Here is a 20,912-nt window from a genome sequence, read left to right as displayed (position 1 = left end):
GTAACCTCCTCCAGCCCCCTACACCCCTCCCTATCTCTGTAACCTCCTCCAGCCCCCTACACCCCTCCCTATCTCTGTAACCTCCTCCAGCCCCCTACACCCTTCCCTATCACTGTAACATCCTCCAGCCCCCGACACCCCTCCCTATCTCTGTAACATCCTCCAGCCCCCTACTCCCTCACTATCTCTGTAACCTCCTCCAGCCCCCACACCCCTCCCTATCTCTGTAACCTCCTCCTGCCCCCTACACCCCTCCCTATCTCTGTAACCTCCTCCAGCCCCCCTACAACCCTCCCCATCTCTGCAACCTCCTCCAGTCCCCTACAACCTTCCCTATCTCTGTAATCTCCTCCAGCCCCTACACCCCTCCCTATCTCTGTAACCTCCTCCAGCCCCCTACACCCCTCCCTATCTCTGTAACCTCCTCCAGCCCCTACACCCCTCCCTATCTCTGTAACCTCCTCCAGACCCCTACGCCCCTCCCTATCTCTGTAACCTCCTCCAGCCCCCTACACCCCTCCCTATCTCTGTGACCTCCTCCAGCCCGCTACACCCCTCCCTATCTCTGTAACCTCCTCCAGCCCCCTACACCCTCCCTATCTCTGTAACCTCCTCCAGCCCCCACACCCCTCCCTATCTCTGTAACCTCCTCCAGCCCCCACACCCCTCCCTATCTCTGTAACCTCCTCCAGCCCCCACACCCCTCCCTATCTCTGTAACCTCCTCCAGCCCCCGACAACCCTCCCTATCTATGCAACCTCCTCCAGCCCCCACACCCCTCCCTATCTCTGTAACCTCCTCCAGCCCCCTACATCCCTCCCCATCTCTGTAACCTCCTCCAGCCCCTACACCCCTCCCTATCTCTGTAACCTCCTCCAGTCCCCCTACACCCTCCCTATCTCTGTAACCTCCTCCAGCCCCCTACACCCCTCCCTATCTCTGTAACCTCCTCCAGTCCCCCTACACCCTCCCTATCTCTGTAACCTCCTCCAGCCCCCGACAACCCTCCCTATCTCTGTAACCTCCTCCAGTCCCCTACACCCCTCCCTATCTCTGTAACCTCCTCCATCCCCTACAACCCTCCCTATCTCTGTAACCTCCTCCAGCCCCCACACCCCTCCCTATCTCTGTAACCTCCTCCAGCCCCCGACAACCCTCCCTAGCTCTGTAACCTACTCCAGCCCCTACACCCCTCCCTATCTCTGTAACCTCCTCCAGCCCCCTACACCCTCCCTATCTCTGTAACCTCCTCCAGCCCCCACACCCCTCCCTATCTCTGTAACCTCCTCCAGCCCCCACACCCCTCCCTATCTCTGTAACCTCCTCCAGCCCCCACACCCCTTCCTATCTCTGTAACCTCCTCCAGCCCCCACACCCCTCCCTATCTCTGTAACCTCCTCCAGCCCCCACACCCCTCCCTATCTCTGTAACCTCCTCCAGCCCCCACACCCCTCCCTATCTCTGTAACCTCCTCCAGCCCCCGACAACCCTCCCTATCTATGCAACCTCCTCCAGCCCCCACACCCCTCCCTATCTCTGTAACCTCCTCCAGCCCCCTACATCCCTCCCCATCTCTGTAACCTCCTCCAGCCCCTACACCCCTCCCTATCTCTGTAACCTCCTCCAGTCCCCCTACACCCTCCCTATCTCTGTAACCTCCTCCAGCCCCCTACACCCCTCCCTATCTCTGTAACCTCCTCCAGTCCCCCTACACCCTCCCTATCTCTGTAACCTCCTCCAGCCCCCGACAACCCTCCCTATCTCTGTAACCTCCTCCAGTCCCCTACACCCCTCCCTATCTCTGTAACCTCCTCCATCCCCTACAACCCTCCCTATCTCTGTAACCTCCTCCAGCCCCCACACCCCTCCCTATCTCTGTAACCTCCTCCAGCCCCCGACAACCCTCCCTAGCTCTGTAACCTACTCCAGCCCCTACACCCCTCCCTATCTCTGTAACCTCCTCCAGCCCCCTACACCCTCCCTATCTCTGTAACCTCCTCCAGCCCCCACACCCCTCCCTATCTCTGTAACCTCCGCCAGCCCCCACACCCCTCCCTATCTCTGTAACCTCCTCCAGCCCCCACACCACTCCCTATCTCTGTAACCTCCTCCAGCCCCCGACAACCCCCCCTATCTCTGCAACCTCCTCCAGCCCCCACACCCCTCCCTATCTCTGTAACCTCCTTCAGCCCCCTACATCCCTCCCCATCTCTGTAACCTCCTCCAGCCCCTGCACCCCTCCCTATCTCTGTAACCTCCTCCAGTCCCCCTACACCCTCCCTATCTCTGTAACCTCCTCCAGCCCCCTACACCCCTCCCTATCTCTGTAACCTCCAGCCCCCGACAACCCTCCCTATCTCTGTAACCTCCTCCAGTCCCCTACACCCCTCCCTATCTCTGTAACCTCCTCCAGCCCCCGACAACCCCCCTATCTCTGCAACCTTCTCCAGCCCCCACACCCCTCCCTATCTCTGTAACCTCCTCCAGCCCCCACACCCCTCCCCATCTCTGTAACCTCCTCCAGCCCCCACACCCCTCCCTATCTCTGTAACTTCCTCCAGCCCCCCTACAACCCTCCCTATCTCTGTAACCTCCTCCAGCCCCCACACCCCTCCCTATCTCTGTAACTTCCTCCAGCCCCCCTCCAACCCTCCCTATCTCTGTAACCTCCTCCAGCCCCCGACAACCCGTCCCTATCTCTGTAACCTCCTCCAGCCCCCACACCCGTCCCTATCTCTGTAACCTCCTCCAGCCCCCGACAACCCTCCCTATCTCTGTAACCTCCTCCAGCCCCCTACACCCTCCCTATCTCTGTAATCTCCTCCAGCCCCCTACACCCCTCCCTATCTCTGTAACCTCATCCAGCCCTCTGCACACCTCCCTCTCTCTGTAACCTCCTCCAGCCCCCTACACCCCTCCCTATCTCTGTAACCTCCTCCAGCCCCCTACACCCCTCCCTATCTCTGTATCCTCCTCCAGCCCCTACACCCCTCCCCATCTCTGTAACCTCCTCCAGCCCCCTACAACCCTCCGAGATCTCTGCCCCCAGCACCCCCGACCCTTAAATCAGCCTCCCCTTCCCCGAGACCAGGTCCCTCAGCCAATGGGAAGGGCTCGTTCACAGTCCCACCTCATCTAAACCGGTCCTAATCTTGCGACCACAACGTCTCCCACCCCCCCCTCCCTCCTCCTCCTCACCCCCCCCCCCTCCTCACCCCCCCTCCACTGTAGAACAGCCTCTCCCCTTCCCAGAGAGAGAGCGCAGGGAGCAGAAGTGGACACGACACTCGAGTCGGAACCGACACGACGCTTCAAGGAGGCTCTCTCCCGGGATGTTTTTGGGGGGGGGGGGTCGCTGGGCTGGTCCGAGTGTTTATCGCCCCTCCCTAATTGCCCCTCGTGGTCGAGGTGGGCGGGGAACCCCGTCTGGAACCTGCTGCGGTCCCCGTGTGGGGGAGGTACTTCCACGACGCTGTTAGAGAGGGCGTTCTGCAATTTAGACGTCGGCGACAGTGACGGAACGGTCGACGTGTTTGCGAGTCGGGGCGGCGTGTGTGTGTGTGTGCGTGTGTGTGTGTGTGGGGGGGGGGGTGATGTGTTGCGTGCTCTGTTACCCAGACGAACCAACGCGGTTGCGAATGCTACAACTCAGTTTTATTGCTAACATTTATTGACAGTGGTAGACTGGTTACTGAGGTTCGATCAGAACCCTAGAACCTGTGGACCCATTCCTAATACTATCTTGTGGTCGCACTCAGCACATGGTGGATGTCTGAGTGGCTGGCTCTGAGCTCTGTGTCCTGAGCTGTCTCCTGCTGGAGTCCTCAGGAAGCGTCGTGTTCCCTGTTTTGTACTGCGTGTGCTCTTGCCTGTGATTGGCTGTGGTGGTGTGTGGGCGTTGATTGGTCCGTGGATCTGTCCATCAGCATGTATGTGCTGTGATGTTTACCTGAATATCATGATAAGGGGGGGGGGGGGAGGGGATCTGAAGGCGGTCCCGGGGTGGCGCTGTCTGAGGAGTTTGGAGACTCTCGTAGGCGGTGCGCGCGTCGGGGGGGGGGGGGGGAGAGCGGGTGTCGGAGGTGGGGGTCGGGCCTGCCGATCGAGCGGGGGCTGGGGCGGGGGGGGTTCTCGTCCTGGGTGGCGTCGAGCCTCTCGAGCGCGGTCGGGAGCCGCGCTCAGCCAGTCGGGCGGAGGGCTGTCCCGTCACAATCCTGACTCGTCTCCCCCGTACACGGCGGACAGGGATTTGGCCGGGGGGGTGGGGGGGGGGGGTCAGGAGTGGATTTGTTTACTGTCACGTGTACCCAGGTACAGTGAAAAGTATTTTTCCGCGAGCAGCTCAACAGATCATTAAGTCCATGGGAAGAAAAGGGAATAAAAGAAAATACATAATAGGGCAACGCAAGGTCCACAATGTAACTACACAACACCGGTATCGGATGAAGCATACAGGGTGTAGTGTTAATGAGGTCAGTCCATAAGAGGGTCATTGAGGAGTCTGGTGACAGTGGGGAAGAAGCTGTTTCGAGTCTGTCCGTGCGTGTTCTCAGACTTCTGTACCTCCTGCCCGATGGAAGAAGTTGGAAGAGTGAGTAAGCCGGGCGGGAGGGGTCTTTGATTATGCTGCCCGCTTTCCCCAGGCAGCGGGAGGTGTAGATGGAGTCAGTGGATGGGAGGCGGGTTCGTGTGATGGACTGGGCGGTGTTCACGACTCTCTGAAGTTTCTTGCGGTCCTGGGCCGAGCAGTTGCCATACCAGGCTGTGATGCAGCCCGATAGGATGCTTTCTATGGTGCATCTGTAAAAGTTGGTCAGAGTCGATGTGGACATGCCGAATTTCCTTAGTTTCCCGAGGAAGTATAGGCGCTGTTGTGCTTTCTTGGTGGTAGCGGCGACGCGGGTGGACCAGGACAGATTTTTGGAGATGTGCACCCCTCGGAATTTGAAACTGCGAACCATCTCCACCTCGGCCCCATTGATGCTGACAGTTAATTTCCGCAGGATTGCCAGCCTCCGACCTGCTCTGGGAGCCGCGGTATTTATACGGCCGGGTCCAGTTCAGTTTCTGGTCGATGGTAACCCCCGGGATGTGGATAGTGGGGTAGATTCCGCTGATGGTAATGACAGAGAGTGTCGAGGGGGGAGGGGGCGAGGATTCCCAGCGGGCTCCTTCCACTCGGCCAACTCTTCAGAAACGGGATTGCTCTCGTCGGGGACCTGTTGTGATGTTCTCAGCCTCCGGCAGAGCTGCCCTCCCGGTCTGGCGCTCCCGGGCGGAGACGCCCGTCTGATTCAGTATCGCGTCTCTACTTCCAGGTGGACAGTGACACCGTCTGGAACGAAACGCACTCGCCCAGTGCGTCGAGAATGGCAGTGGGTTGCGTGCTGGAGTTGTCATTCAAGGTAGCCTCGCGCCAGCTGAAGGTAATGGATCCTGGATTGAGGCACGCTGTCCCTCTCCCCCCTTGGAGTGGGTGTGGACGGGAAGGGGTTTGGGTCCATCGGGATTGTGCACAGTGGGAGTGAACGGGAAGAGGTTTGGGTCCATTGGGATTATGTAGACTGGGAGTGAACGGGAAGAGGTTTGTGTCCATTGGGATTGTGTAGAGTGGGAGTGAACGGGAAGGGATTTGGGTCCATTGGGATTGTGTAGAGTGGGAGTGAACGGGAAGGGGTTAGGGTCCATTGGGATTGTGCAGAGTGGGAGTGAACGGGAAGAGGTTTGTGTCCATTGGGATTGTGTAGAGTGGGAGTGAACGGGAAGGGGTTTGGGTCCATTGGGATTGTGTAGAGTGGGAGTGAACGGGAAGGGGTTTGGGTCCATTGGGATTGTGTAGAGTGGGAGTGAACGGGAAGGGGTTTGGGTCCATTGGGATTGTGCACAGTGGGAGTGAACGGGAAGGGGTTTGGGTCCATTGGGATTGTGCACAGTGGGAGTGAACGGGAAGGGGTTTGGGTCCATTGGAATTGTGTAGAGTGGGAGTGAACGGGAAGGGGTTTGGGTCCATTGGAATTGTGTACAGTGGGAGTGAACGGGAAGGGGTTTGAGTCCATTGGGATTGTGCACAGTGGGAGTGAACGGGAAGGGGTTTGAGTCCATTGGGATTGTGCACAGTGGGAGTGAACGGGAAGGGGTTTGGGCCCATTGGGATTGTGCACAGTGGGAGTGAACGGGAAGGGGTTTGGATCCATTGGGATTGTGCACAGTGGGAGTGAACGGGAAGGGGTTTGGATCCATTGGGATTGTGCACAGTGGGAGTGAGCAGGAAGGGGTTTGGGTCCATTGGGATTGTGCACAGTGGGAGTGAACGGGAAAGGGTGTAAGTCACTGATCTGATTCTGGAATGGACTCCCCAATGAATTCCCTCCAACCACTTGCTTCTCTTCCAGAACGGATTTGCTATTGTCCGCCCTCCGGGACACCACGCGGAACCCTCCACTGCGATGTGAGTGAATTCTCCTCCGGTGTTCTCCGAATCCTGGGTCAGGTCCGAGGGCCGGTGGGGTGGGTAGTTTAAGAGAATTAATTCGTACGAGAGGTTCACGAGAGAGAAAAACTCGTGCCTCTGGTTGCGGTTCGTGTCGGGCGGTCCGGGGGTGGGGGTTTGGCGAGGGGACGGTCCGGAACGAGATAGGGCAGAACGTTAAATCTGGAGCCATCTGATTGGTGGGCGTCAGTACCATGGGTGTTCCGCGATGTATTGAGCGCAGTATTGGATCTCCACTGAATACTTAACTCTTCAATTTGTCCCCATCTTTTCAGGGGTTTCTGTGTCTTCAACTCAGTCGCTATCGCAGCGAAGCAACTATTGGAGAAATCCAACATCAAGAAGGTCCTGATCGTCGACTGGGTCAGTCATTGGGTAGATTCTTCCCATTCACTCCCACTCCACACAATCCCAATGGACCCAAACCCCTTCACGTTCACTCCCACTGTACACAATCCCAATGGACCCAAACCCCTTCCCGTTCACTCCCACTCTACACAATCCCAATGGACCCAAACCCCTTCCCGTTCACTCCCACTGTGCACAATCCCAATCGACCCAAACCCCTTCCCGTTCACTCCCACTCCACACAATCCCAAAGGACCCAAACCCCTTCCCGTTCACTCCCACAGTACACAATCCCAAAGGACCCAAACCCCTTCCCGTTCACTCCCACTCTACACAATCCCAATGGACCCAATCCCCTTCCCGTTCACTCCCACTGTGCACAATCCCAATGGACCCAATCCCCTTCCCGTTCACTCCCACTCCACACAATCCCAATGGACCCAAACCCCTTCCCGTTCACCCCCACTGTGCACAATCCCATTGGACCCAAGCCCCTTCCCGTTCACTACCACTCCACACAATCCCAATGGACCCAATCCCCTTCCCGTTCACTCCCACTCCACACAATCCCAATGGACCCAATCCCCTTCCCGTTCACTCCCACTGTGCACAATCCCAATGGATCCAAACCCCTTCCCGTTCACTCCCACTGTGCACAATCCCAATGGACCCAAACCCCTTCCTGTTCACTCCCACTGTGCACAATCCCAATGGACCTAAACCCCTTCCCGTTCACTCCCACTGTGCACAATCCCAATGGACCCAATCCCCTTCCCGTTCACTCCCACTGTGCACAATCCCAATGGATCCAAACCCCTTCCCGTTCACTCCCACTGTGCACAATCCCAATGGACCTAAACCCCTTCCCGTTCACTCCCACTGTGCACAATCCCAATGGACCCAATCCCCTTCCCGTTCACTCCCACTGTGCACAATCCCAATGGATCCAAACCCCTTCCCGTTCACTCCCACTGTGCACAATCCCAATGGACCCAATCCCCTTCCCGTTCACTCCCACTGTGCACAATCCCAATGGATCCAAACCCCTTCCCGTTCACTCCCACTGTGCACAATCCCAATGGCTCCAAACCCCTTCCCGTTCACTCCCACTGTGCACAATCCCAATGGACCCAAACCCCTTCCTGTTCACTCCCACTGTACACAATCCCAATGGACCCAAACCCCTTCCCGTTCACATCCACTGTACACAATCCCAATGGACCCAAACCCCTTCCCGTTCACTCACACTGTACACAATCCCAATGGACCCAAACCCCTTCCCGTTCACTCCCACTCTACACAATCCCAATGGACCCAAACCCCTTCCCGTTCACTCCCACTGTACACAATCCCAATGGACCGAAACCCCTTCCCATTCACTCACACTGTACACAATCCCAATGGACCCAAACCCCTTCCCGTTCACATCCACTGTACACAATCCCAATGGACCCAAACCCCTTCCCGTTCACTCACACTGTACACAATCCCAATGGACCCAAACCACTTCCCGTTCACTCCCACTGTGCACAATCCCAATGGACCCAAACCCCTTCCCGTTTACTCCCGCCGTACTCAATCCTAATTCCCTTTGGGTTGGGGAAATAGTTGAACGGCGCGGATCGGGGTTGGGGGAGCTCGGGGTTTGACGACCACCTCAATACCGAAACGGACAATCTCTTCCCGCAGGACGTTCATCACGGCAACGGGACCCAGCAAGTCTTCTACTCGGATCCCAACGTCCTTTACCTATCCCTCCATCGCCACGACGACGGGAACTTCTTTCCCGGAAGCGGCAGTGCAGATGAGGTGAGTGTTTGATGGGGACAGTGTCGAGGGAGCTTTACTCTGTATCTAACCCCGTGCTGTACCTGTCCTGGGAGTGTTTGATGGGGACAGTGTAGAGGGAGCTTTACTCTGTATCGAACCCCATGCTGTACCTGTCCTGGGAGTGTTTGATGGGGACAGAGTAGAGGGAGCTTTACTCTGTATCTAACCCCTTGCTGCACCTGTCCTGGGAGTGTTTGATGGGGACAGTGTAGAGGGAGCTTTACGCTGTATCTAACCCCGTGCTGTACCTGTCCTGGGAGTGTTTGATGGGGACAGTGTAGAGGGAGCTTTACTCTGTATCTAACCCCGTGCTGTACCTGTCCTGGGAGTGTTTGATGGGGACAGTGTAGAGGGAGCTTTACTCTGTATCTAACCCCGTGCTGTACCTGTCCTGGGAGTGTTTGATGGGGACAGTGTAGAGGGAGCTTTACTCTGTATCTAACCCCGTACTGTACCTGTCCTGGGAGTGTTTGATGGGGACAGTGTAGAGGGAGCTTTACTCTGTATCTAACCCCGTGCTGTACCTGTCCTGGGAGTGTTTGATGGGGACAGTGTAGAGGGAGCTTTACTCTGTATCTAACCCCGTACTGTACCTGTCCTGGGAGTGTTTGATGGGGACAGTGTAGAGGGAGCTTTACTCTGTATCTAACCCCGTGCTGTACCTGTCCTGGGAGTGTTTGATGGGGACAGTGTAGAGGGAGCTTTACTCAGTATCTAACCCTGTGCTGTACCTGTCCTGGGAGTGTTTGATGGGGACAGTGTAGAGGGAGCTTTACTCTGTATCTAACCCCGTGCTGTACCTGTCCTGGGAGTGTTTGATGGGGACGGTGAAGAGGGAGCTTTACTCTGTATCTAACCCCGTGCTGTACCTGTCCTGGGAGTGTTTGATGGGGACAGTGTAGAGGGAGCTTTACTCTCTATCTAATCCCGTGCTGTACCTGTCCTGGGAGTGATTGATGGGGACAGTGTAGAGGGAGCTTTACTCTGTATCTAACCCCGTGCTGTACCTGTCCTGGGAGTGTTTGATTGGGACAGTGTAGAGGGAGCTTTACTCTGTATCTAACCCCGTGCTGTACCTGTCCTGGGAGTCTTTGATGGGGGATAGTGTAGAGGGAGCTTTACTCTGTATCTAACCCCGTGCTGTACCTGTCCTGGGAGTCTTTCATGGGGGATAGTGTAGAGGGAGCTTTACTCTGTATCTAACCCCGTGCTGTACCTGTCCTGGGAGTGTTTGATGGGGGACAGTGTCGAGGGAGCTTTACTCTGTATCTAACCCCGTGCTGTACCTGTCCTGGGAGTATTTGATGGGGACAGTGTAGAGGGAGCTTTACTCTGTATCTAACCCCATGCTGTACCTGTCCTGGGAGTGTTTGATGGGGACAGTGTTGAGTGAGCTTTACTCTGAATCTAACCCCGTGCTGTACCTGTCCTTGGAGTGTTAGATGGGGACAGTGTCAAGGGAGCTTTACTCTGTATCTAACCCCGTGCTGTACCTTTCCTGGGAGTGTTTGATGGGGCAGTGTAGAGGGAGCTTTACTCTGTATCTAACCCTGTGCTGTACCTGTCCTGGGAGTGTTTGATGGGGACAATGTAGAGAGAGCTTTACTCTGTATCTAACCCCGTGCTGTACCTGTCCTGGGAGTCTTTAATGGGGGATAGTGTAGAGGGAGCTTTACTCTGTGTCTAACCCCGTACTGTACCTGTCCTGGGAGTGTTTGATGGGGACAGTGTAGAGAGAGCTTTACTCTGTATCTAACCCCGTGCTGTACCTGTCCTGGGAGTGTTTGATGGGGACAGTGTAGAGGGAGCTTTACTCTGTATCTAACCCCGTGCTGTACCTGTCGTGGGAGTGTTTGATGGGGACAGTGTAGAGGGAGCTTTACTCTGTATCTAACCCCGTGCTGTACCTTTCCTGGGAGTGTTTGATGGGGCAGTGTAGAGGGAGCTTTACTCTGTATCTAACCCTGTGCTGTACCTGTCCTGGGAGTGTTTGATGGGGACAATGTAGAGAGAGCTTTACTCTGTATCTAACCCCGTGCTGTACCTGTCCTGGGAGTCTTTAATGGGGGATAGTGTAGAGGGAGCTTTACTCTGTGTCTAACCCCGTACTGTACCTGTCCTGGGAGTGTTTGATGGGGACAGTGTAGAGAGAGCTTTACTCTGTATCTAACCCCGTGCTGTACCTGTCCTGGGAGTGTTTGATGGGGACAGTGTAGAGGGAGCTTTACTCTGTATCTAACCCCGTGCTGTACCTGTCCTGGGAGTGTTTGATGGGGACAGTGTAGAGGGAGCTTTACTCTGTATCTAACCCCGTGCTGTACCTGTCCTGGGAGTGTTTGATGGGGACAGTGTAGAGGGAGCTTTACTCTGTATCTAACCCAGTGCTGTACCTGTCCTGGGAGTGTTTGATGTGGACAGTGTAGAGGGAGCTTTACTCTGTATCTAACCCCGTGCTGTACCTGTCCTGGGAGTGTTTGATGGGGACAGTGTAGAGGGAGCTTTACTCTGTATCTAACCCCGTGCTGTACCTGTCCTGGGAGTGTTTGATGGGGACAGTGTAGAGGGAGCTTTACTCTGTATCTAACCCCGTGCTGTACCTGTCCTGGGAGTGTTTGATGGGGACAGTGTAGAGGGAGCTTTACTCTGTATCTAACCCCGTGCTGTACCTGTCCTGGGAGTGTTTGATGGGGACAGTGTAGAGGGAGCTTTACTCTGTATCTAACCCCGTGCTGTACCTGTCCTGGGAGTGTTTGATGTGGACAGTGTAGAGGGAGCTTTACTCTGTATCTAACCCCGTGCTGTACCTGTCCTGGGAGTGTTTGATGGGGACAGTGTAGAGGGAGCTTTACTCTGTGTCTAACCCCGTACTGTACCTGTCCTGGGAGTGTTTGATGGGGACAGTGTAGAGAGAGCTTTACTCTGTATCTAACCCCGTGCTGTACCTGTCCTGGGAGTGTTTGATGGGGACAGTGTAGAGGGAGCTTTACTCTGTATCTAACCCCGTGCTGTACCTGTCCTGGGAGTGTTTGATGGGGACAGTGTAGAGGGAGCTTTACTCTGTATCTAACCCCGTGCTGTACCTGTCCTGGGAGGGTTTGATGGGGACAGTGTAGAGGGAGCTTTACTCTGTATCTAACCCCGTGCTGTACCTGTCCTGGGAGGGTTTGATGGGGACAGTGTAGAGGGAGCTTTACTCTGTATCTAACCCCATGCTGTACCTGTCCTGGGAGTGTTTGATGGGGACAGTGTAGTGGGAGCTTTACTCTGTATCTAACCCCGTGCTGTACCTGTCGTGGGAGTGTTTGATGGGGACAGTGTAGAGGGAGCTTTACTCTGTATCTAACCCCGTGCTGTACCTTTCCTGGGAGTGTTTGATGGGGCAGTGTAGAGGGAGCTTTACTCTGTATCTAACCCTGTGCTGTACCTGTCCTGGGAGTGTTTGATGGGGACAATGTAGAGAGAGCTTTACTCTGTATCTAACCCCGTGCTGTACCTGTCCTGGGAGTCTTTAATGGGGGATAGTGTAGAGGGAGCTTTACTCTGTGTCTAACCCCGTACTGTACCTGTCCTGGGAGTGTTTGATGGGGACAGTGTAGAGAGAGCTTTACTCTGTATCTAACCCCGTGCTGTACCTGTCCTGGGAGTGTTTGATGGGGACAGTGTAGAGGGAGCTTTACTCTGTATCTAACCCCGTGCTGTACCTGTCCTGGGAGTGTTTGATGGGGACAGTGTAGAGGGAGCTTTACTCTGTATCTAACCCCGTGCTGTACCTGTCCTGGGAGTGTTTGATGGGGACAGTGTAGAGGGAGCTTTACTCTGTATCTAACCCCGTGCTGTACCTGTCCTGGGAGTGTTTGATGGGGACAGTGTAGAGGGAGCTTTACTCTGTATCTAACCCCGTGCTGTACCTGTCCTGGGAGTGTTTGATGTGGACAGTGTAGAGGGAGCTTTACTCTGTATCTAACCCCGTGCTGTACCTGTCCTGGGAGTGTTTGATGGGGACAGTGTAGAGGGAGCTTTACTCTGTATCTAACCCCGTGCTGTACCTGTCCTGGGAGTGTTTGATGGGGACAGTGTAGAGGGAGCTTTACTCTGTATCTAACCCCGTGCTGTACCTGTCCTGGGAGTGTTTGATGGGGACAGTGTAGAGGGAGCTTTACTCTGTATCTAACCCCGTGCTGTACCTGTCCTGGGAGTGTTTGATGGGGACAGTGTAGAGGGAGCTTTACTCTGTATCTAACCCCGTGCTGTACCTGTCCTGGGAGTGTTTGATGTGGACAGTGTAGAGGGAGCTTTACTCTGTATCTAACCCCGTGCTGTACCTGTCCTGGGAGTGTTTGATGGGGACAGTGTAGAGGGAGCTTTACTCTGTGTCTAACCCCGTACTGTACCTGTCCTGGGAGTGTTTGATGGGGACAGTGTAGAGAGAGCTTTACTCTGTATCTAACCCCGTGCTGTACCTGTCCTGGGAGTGTTTGATGGGGACAGTGTAGAGGGAGCTTTACTCTGTATCTAACCCCGTGCTGTACCTGTCCTGGGAGTGTTTGATGGGGACAGTGTAGAGGGAGCTTTACTCTGTATCTAACCCCGTGCTGTACCTGTCCTGGGAGTGTTTGATGGGGACAGTATAGAGGGAGCTTTACTCTGTATCTAACCCCGTGCTGTACCTGTCCTGGGAGGGTTTGATGGGGACAGTGTAGAGGGAGCTTTACTCTGTATCTAACCCCATGCTGTACCTGTCCTGGGAGTGTTTGATGGGGACAGTGTAGTGGGAGCTTTACTCTGTATCTAACCCCGTGCTGTACCTGTCCTGGGAGTGTTTGACGGGGACAGTGTAGAGGGAGCTTTACTCTGTATCTAACCCCGTGCTGCACCTGTCCTGGGAGTGTTTGACGGGGACAGTGTAGAGGGAGCTTTACTCTGTATCTAACCCCGTGCTGTACCTGTCCTGGGAGTGTTTGATGGGGACAGTGTAGAGGGAGCTTCACTCTGTATCTAACCCCGTGCTGCACCTGTTCTGGGAGTGTTTGATGGGGACAGTGTAGAGGGAGCTTTACTCTGTATCTAACCCCGTGCTGTACCTGTCCTGGGAGTGTTTTATGGGGACAGTGTAGAGGGAGCTTTACTCTGTATCGAACCCCGTGCTGTACCTGTCCTGGGAGTGTTTGATGGGGACAGTGTAGAGGGAGCTTTACTCTGTATCTAACCCCGTGCTGTACCTGTCCTGGGAGTGTTTGATGGGGGACAGTGTAGAGGGAGCTTTACTCTGTATCTAACCCCGTGCTGTACCTGTCCTGGGGTGTTTGATGGGGACAGTGTAGAGGGAGCTTTACTCTGTATCTAACCCCGTGCTGTACCTGTCCTGGGAGTGTTTGTTGGGGACAGTGTAGAGGGAGCTTTACTCTGTATCTAACCCCGTGCTGTACCTGTCCTGGGAGTGTTTGATGGGGACAGTGTAGAGGGAGCTTTACTCTGTATTTAACCCCGTGCTGTACCTGTCCTGGGAGTGCCTTGACTCAGAAATGTTCTGTTCTCTGACCCAGTGTCTTTTTCCCGTTCAGGTGGGGAGTGGCCCTGGAGAGGGTTTCAACGTGAATATCGCCTGGACAGGTGGTCTCGACCCCCCGATGGGAGACGCCGAATATTTGGCAGCATTCAGGTAGACCAGCCGGGAGCGGGGATGGGTGGGCGGCTCGGTCCCACCGTGGTTAGCACTGCTGCCTCACAGCTCCAGTGTCCCGGGTTCGATTCCCGGCTTGGGTCACTGTCTGTGCGGAGTCTGCACGTCCTCCCCGTGTCTGCGTGGGTTTCCTCCGGGGGCTCCGGTTTCCTCCCACAAGTCCTGCTGTTGGGTGAATTGGACATTCTGAATTCTCCCTCCGTGTACCCGAACAGGTGCCGGAATGTGGCGACTAGGGGTTTGTCACAGTAACTTCATCGCAATGAGATTATTATTAACATAACAGTCCAAAGATGTGCAGGTTAGGTGGATTGGCCGTGCTAAATAAGAACTACATAAGAACATCAGAACTAGGAGCAGGAGTCGGCCACCTGTCCCCTTGAGCCTGCTCCGCCGTTCAGTGAGATCGTGGCTGATCTTTTGTGGACTCAGCTCCACTTTCCGGCCCGAACACCATAACCCTTAATCCCTTTATTCTTCAAAAAACTATCTATCTTTATCTTAAAAACATTGAATGAAGGAGCCTCTACTGCTTCACTGGGCAAGGAATTCCAGAGATTCACAACCCTTTGGGAGAAGAAGTTCCTCCTAAACTCAGTCCTAAATCTACTTCCCCTTATTTTGAGGCTATGCCCCCTAGTTCTGCTTTCACCCGCCAGTGGAAACAACCTGCCCGCATCTATCCTATCTATTCCCTTCATAATGTTTCTATAAGATCCCCCCTCATCCTTCTAAACGCCAATGAGTACAGTCCCAGTCTACTCAATCTCTCCTCGTAATCCAACCCCTTCAGCTCTGGGATTAACCGAGTGAATCTCCTCTGCACACCCTCCAGTGCCAGTACGTCCTTTCTCAAGTAAGGAGACCAAAACTGAACGCAATACTCCAGGTGTGGCCTCACTAACACCTCATACAATTGCAGCATAACCTCCCTAGTCTTAAACTCCATCCCTCTAGCAATGAAGGACAAAACTCCACTCGCCTTCTTAATCACCTGCTGCACCTGCTCACCAACTTTTTGCGACTCATGCACTAGCACACCCAGGTCTCTCTGCACAGCAGCATGTTTTAACATCTTACCGTTTAAATAATAATCCATTCTGCTGTTATTCCTTCCAAAATGGATAGCCTCGCACTTGGCAACATTGAATTCCATCTGCCAGACCCTAGCCCATTCACCTAACCTATCCAAATCCCTCTGCAGACTTCCGGTATCCTCTGCACTTTTTGCTTTACCACTCATCTTAGTGTCGTCTGCAAACTTGGACACATTGCCCTTGGTCCCCAACTCCAAATCACCTCTGTAAATTGTCCCTTAGTGTCCAAAAAGGTTAGATGGGGTTACGGGGATAGGGTGGAGGTGTGGGCATAAGGTAGGCGCTCTTTTCAAGGGCAGGTGCAGACTCGATGGGTCGAATGCCCTCCTCCTGCTGCACTGCAAATTCTATGATTCGACGCTCTCACTACCATGCATCGTGTTGATCGTGGCCCCCGAGTTTTGTATTGTTGAACTCAGGAACTGAACTGGACCCGGCCGTATAAATACTGCGGCTGGCAGGGCAGGTCGGAGACTGGGAATCCTCGCCCTGCCCCTCGACACTCTGTCATTACCGTCAGCGGAATCTCCCCCACTATCGACATCCCGGGGGTTACCATCGACCAGAAACTGAACTGGACCCGGCCGTATAAATACTGCGGTCCCAGAGCAGGTCGGAGGCTGGCAATCCTCGCCCCCCTCCCCCCTCGATACTCCACGTCATTAACATCGATGAATCCCTCACCACTATCGACATCCTGGGGTTTACCATTGATGAGAAACCTGTATAAATACCGCGGCTCCCAGAGCAGGTCGGAGGCTGGGAATCCTCGCCCCCCTCCCCCCTCGACACTCTCTGTCATTACCATCAGCGGAATCTACCCCACTATCCACATCCCGGGGGGTTACCATCGACCAGAAACTGAACTGGACCCGGCCGTATAAATACTGCGGCTGGCAGGGCAGGTCGGAGACTGGGAATCCTCGCCCTGCCCCTCGGCTCTCTGTCATTACCATCAATGGAATCTCCCCCACTGTCGACATCCTGGGGGGTTACCATCGACCAGAAACTGAACTGGACCCGGCCGTATAAATACCGCGGCTCCCAGAGCAGGTCGGAGGCTGCGAATCCTCGCCCCCCCCCCCTCGACACTCCCTGTCATTACCATCAGCGGAATCTACCCCACTATCGACATCCCGGGGGTTACCATCGACCAGAAACTGAACTGGACCCGGCCGTATAAATACCGCGGCTCCCAGAGCAGGTCGGAGGCTGCGAATCCTGCGGAGAGTAACTCGCCTGCTGACCCCCCCCCTCCCCCAACCACCACCCCCACCCCCAACCCCACCCCGATCGACAGGCCCGACCTCCGACATCCGCTCCCTCCCCGCCCCGGCTCGAAGGGGCAGGCAGCACGGTAGCACAGTGGCTAGCACAATTGCTTCACAGCTCCAGGGTCCCAGGTTCGATTCCCGGCTTGGGTCACTGTCTGTACGGAGTCTGCACGTTCTCCCCGTGTCTGCGTGGGTTTCCTCCGGGTGCTCCGGTTTCCTCCCACAGTCCAAAGATGTGCAGGTTAGGTGGATTGGCCGCGATAAATTGCCCTTAGTGTCCAAAATTGCCCTTAGTGTTGGGTGGGGTTACTGGGTTATGGGGATAGGCTGGAGGTGTTGGCCTTGGGTAGGGTGCTCTTTCCAAGAGCCGGTGCAGACTCGATGGGCCGAATGGCCTCCTTCTGCACTGTAAATTCTATGATGATGTATGATCGACACGCCCGCCCCCCCACCTCCGACACCCGCTCCCTCCCCTGCCGAACCGTCCAACGAGACGCGAAGCAGCGAATCACCAATCTCCACAGACCCCTCCCGAACCCGGGGGCCCCTCTACCCCCCAGAAGGACAAGGGGGGGGGCGGCAGATGCAGGGGGAATGCTCACCGCCTGCCAGTCCCCCCTCCCTACGCACGCACACACGCACACACGCACACACATGGGTTCTTCCTGTGCCCTCCCATATTCAGCCCGGATTGTCCTGATCCTGACTGGAGACAGATTCCAGTGGGATTGTGTAGAGTGGGAGTGAACGGGAAGGGGTTTGGGTCCATTGGGATTGTGCACAGTGGGAGTGAACGGGAAGGGGTTTGGGTCCATTGGGATTGTGTAGAGTGGGAGTGAACGGGAAGGGGTTTGGGTCCATTGGGATTGTGTAGAGTGGGAGTGAACAGGAAGGGGTTTGGGTCCATTGGGATTGTGCACAGTGGGAGTGAACGGGAAGGGGTTTGGGTCCATTGGGATTGTGTAGAGTGCGAGTGAACGGGAAGGGGTTTGGGTCCATTGGGATTGTGTAGACTGGGAGTGAATGGGAAGGGGTTTGGGTCCATTGGGATTGTGCACAGTGGGAGTGAACGGGAAGGGGTTTGGGTCCATTGGGATTGTGCACAGTGCGAGTGAACGGGAAGGGGTTCGGGTCCATTGGGATTGTGTACAGTGCGAGGTGAACGGGAAGGGGTTCGGGTCCATTGGGATTGTGCACAGTGTGAGTGAACGGGAAGGGGTTTGGGTCCATTGGGATTGTGTACAGTGGGAGTGAACGGGAAGGGGTTCGGGTCAATTGGGATTGTGTTGAGTGGGAGTGAACGGGAAGGGGTTTGGGTCCATTGGGATTGTGCACAGTGGGAGTGAACGGGAAGTGGTTTGGGTCCATTGGGATTGTGTACAGTGGGAGTGAGCGGGAAGGGGTTTGGGTCCATTGGGATTGTGGACAGTGTGAGTGAACGGGAAGGGGTTTGGGTCCATTGGGATTGTGTAGAGTGGGAGTGAACGGGAAGGGGTTTGGGTCCATTGGGATTGTGTAGAGTGGGAGTGAGCGGGAAGGGGTTTGGGTCCATTGGGATTGTGCACAGCGGGAATGAACGGTTTGTGATCTTGCCCAGGACGGTGGTGATACCGGTCGCCAACGAATTCGCCCCAGATGTTGTTTTGGTCTCCTCGGGTTTCGATTCCGTCGAAGGTCACGCCCCCCAGCTCGGCGGCTACAAGGTGTCCGCAAAATGTGAGTTGGCCGGTCTCGCGAACCCGTGTCTCGCTGTTGTGTGTGCGCGCGCGCTGCGAGTGCACAAGTGCGTGGGTGTGAGCGAGTGTGCATGCGTGTGTGAGTGCACAACGGTGTGGGCGTGCACGCTATGGTGTGCACAAACGTGTACACAGATGTGCAAGTTCACAAGGGTGTGCTCGCACTCGAGCGGGTGTGTGTGCGCACTTGTGCACTGCGTGCGTGCATACGTGCATGGGGGTGCATGTATGCGTGTCACCGTGCTGGCGTTCACACCCAAGTCCGTGTGCGTTCGTTGACACGCGTGTCTTGCACGTCTGTGTCCGGGCGAGTGTTTGAGTTGGTGGGACCCGAGCTCTTCTCCGCGTGTTCTCCGCGTGTTGGCATTGACAACTCGATTCCCCCCCCCCCCCAGGTTTCGGACACCTGACCCGGCAGCTGATGACCGTCAGCGATGGACGGCTGGCCCTGGTGTTGGAGGGAGGTCACGACCTCACGGCCATCTGCGACGCGTCCGAGGCGTGCGTGACGGCGCTGCTCGGGAAGGAGGTAACTTTCCCCCTCCCACCCCCAGAGGGTGGGGGACGTATTGAAAGAGGGGGGGACGAGCGGCAGAGAGACGGAGGAAGGGAGAGGGGGAGCGAGAGAGAGTTTTGAAACAAGAGGGAGCGCGACAGACGGACGAGGGGGAGAGCGACAGACAGAAGAGGGGGAGAGCGACAGACAGACGGAGAGGGAGAGCGACAGACAGAAGAGGGGGAGAGCGACAGACAGAAGAGGGGGAGAGCGACAGACGGAAGAGGGGGAGAGCGACAGACGGAAGAGGGGGAGAGCGACAGACAGAAGAGGGGGAGAGCGACAGACAGACGAGGGGGAGAGCGACAGACGGACGAGGGGGAGAGCGACAGACGGACGAGGGGGAGAGCGACAGACGGACGAGGGGGAGAGCGACAGACGGAAGAGGGGGAGAGCGACAGACGGAAGAGGGGGAGAGCGACAGACAGAAGAGGGGGAGAGCGACAGACGGAGAAGGGAGAGCGACAGGCAGAAGAGGGGGAGAGCGACAGACAGAAGAGGGGGAGAGCGACAGACGGAAGAGGGGGAGAGCGACAGACGGAAGAGGGGGAGAGCGACAGACAGAAGAGGGGGAGAGCGACAGACAGACGAGGGGGAGAGCGACAGACGGACGAGGGGGAGAGCGACAGACGGACGAGGGGGAGAGCGACAGACGGACGAGGGGGAGAGCGACAGACGGAAGAGGGGGAGAGCGACAGACGGAAGAGGGGGAGAGCGACAGACAGAAGAGGGGGAGAGCGACAGACGGAGAAGGGAGAGCGACAGACGGAGGAGGGAGAGCGACAGACGGAGAAGGGAGAGCGACAGACGGACAAGAGAGAGAGCGACAGACGGACAAGAGAGAGAGCGACAGGCGGAGAAGGGAGAGCGACAGACGGAGAAGGGAGAGCGACAGGCGGAGAAGGGAGAGCGACAGACGGACAAGAGAGAGCGACAGACAGAAGAGGGGGAGAGCGACAGACAGAAGAGGGGGAGAGCGACAGACAGAAGAGGGGGAGAGCGACAGACGGAGAAGGGAGAGCGACAGACAGAGAAGGGAGAGCGACAGACGGAGAAGGGAGAGCGACAGACAGAAGAGGGGGAGAGCGACAGACGGAGAAGGGAGAGCGACAGACAGAGAAGGGAGAGCGACAGACGGAGAAGGGAGAGCGACAGACAGAAGAGGGGGAGAGCGACAGACAGAGAAGGGAGAGCGACAGACGGAGAAGGGAGAGCGACAGACAGAAGAGGGGGAGAGCGACAGACAGAAGAGGGGGGAGAGCGACAGACAGAAGAGGGGGAGAGCGACAGACGGAGAAGGGAGAGCGACAGACAGAGAAGGGAGAGCGACGGACGGAGAAGGGAGAGCGACAGACAGAAGAGGGGGAGAGCGACAGACGGAGAAGGGAGAGCGACAGACAGAGAAGGGAGAGCGACAGACGGAGAAGGGAGAGCGACAGACGGACAAGAGAGAGAGCGACAGACGGACAAGAGAGAGCGACAGACGGAGAAGGGAGAGAGCGACAGACGGAGAAGGGAGAGCGACAGACAGAAGAGGGGGAGAGCGACAGACAGAGAAGGGAGAGCGACAGACGGAGAAGGGAGAGCGACAGACGGAGAAGGGAGAGCGACAGACGGAGAAGGGAGAGCGACAGACGGAGAAGGGAGAGCGACAGACGGACGAGGGGGAGAGCGACAGACAGAGAAGGGAGAGCGACAGACGGAGAAGGGAGAGAGCGACAGACGGACGAGGGGGAGAGCGACAGACAGAGAAGGGAGAGCGACAGACGGAGAAGGGAGAGCGACAGACGGAGAAGGGAGAGCGACAGACGGACGAGGGGGAGAGCGACAGACGGAGAAGGGAGAGCGACAGACGGAGAAGGGAGAGCGACCGACGGAGAAGGGAGAGCGACAGACGGACG

At 56.2% G+C, this 20,912-nt stretch overlaps 1 protein-coding gene across 1 annotated transcript in view; it reads left to right on the top strand.

Moving 5' to 3' along the window:
- Window positions 1-20,912, top strand: part of LOC140406356 (histone deacetylase 4-like) — an 84,440-nt gene that overhangs the window by 61,269 nt on the left and 2,259 nt on the right. The window contains 7 exon segments of the mRNA XM_072494454.1: window positions 5,319-5,426; window positions 6,393-6,448; window positions 6,766-6,853; window positions 8,528-8,647; window positions 14,230-14,327; window positions 18,317-18,435; window positions 18,851-18,984. Of these exon segments, the coding sequence (XP_072350555.1) occupies window positions 5,319-5,426; window positions 6,393-6,448; window positions 6,766-6,853; window positions 8,528-8,647; window positions 14,230-14,327; window positions 18,317-18,435; window positions 18,851-18,984 (723 nt within the window).

This window comes from Scyliorhinus torazame, unplaced genomic scaffold, assembly GCF_047496885.1.
Source record: "Scyliorhinus torazame isolate Kashiwa2021f unplaced genomic scaffold, sScyTor2.1 scaffold_492, whole genome shotgun sequence".
In the NCBI taxonomy this organism is placed as follows: Eukaryota; Metazoa; Chordata; class Chondrichthyes; order Carcharhiniformes; family Scyliorhinidae; genus Scyliorhinus; species Scyliorhinus torazame.
The sequence above is the reverse complement of the archived record's forward strand: the minus strand, read 5'-3'. Positions and strand labels throughout refer to the sequence as shown.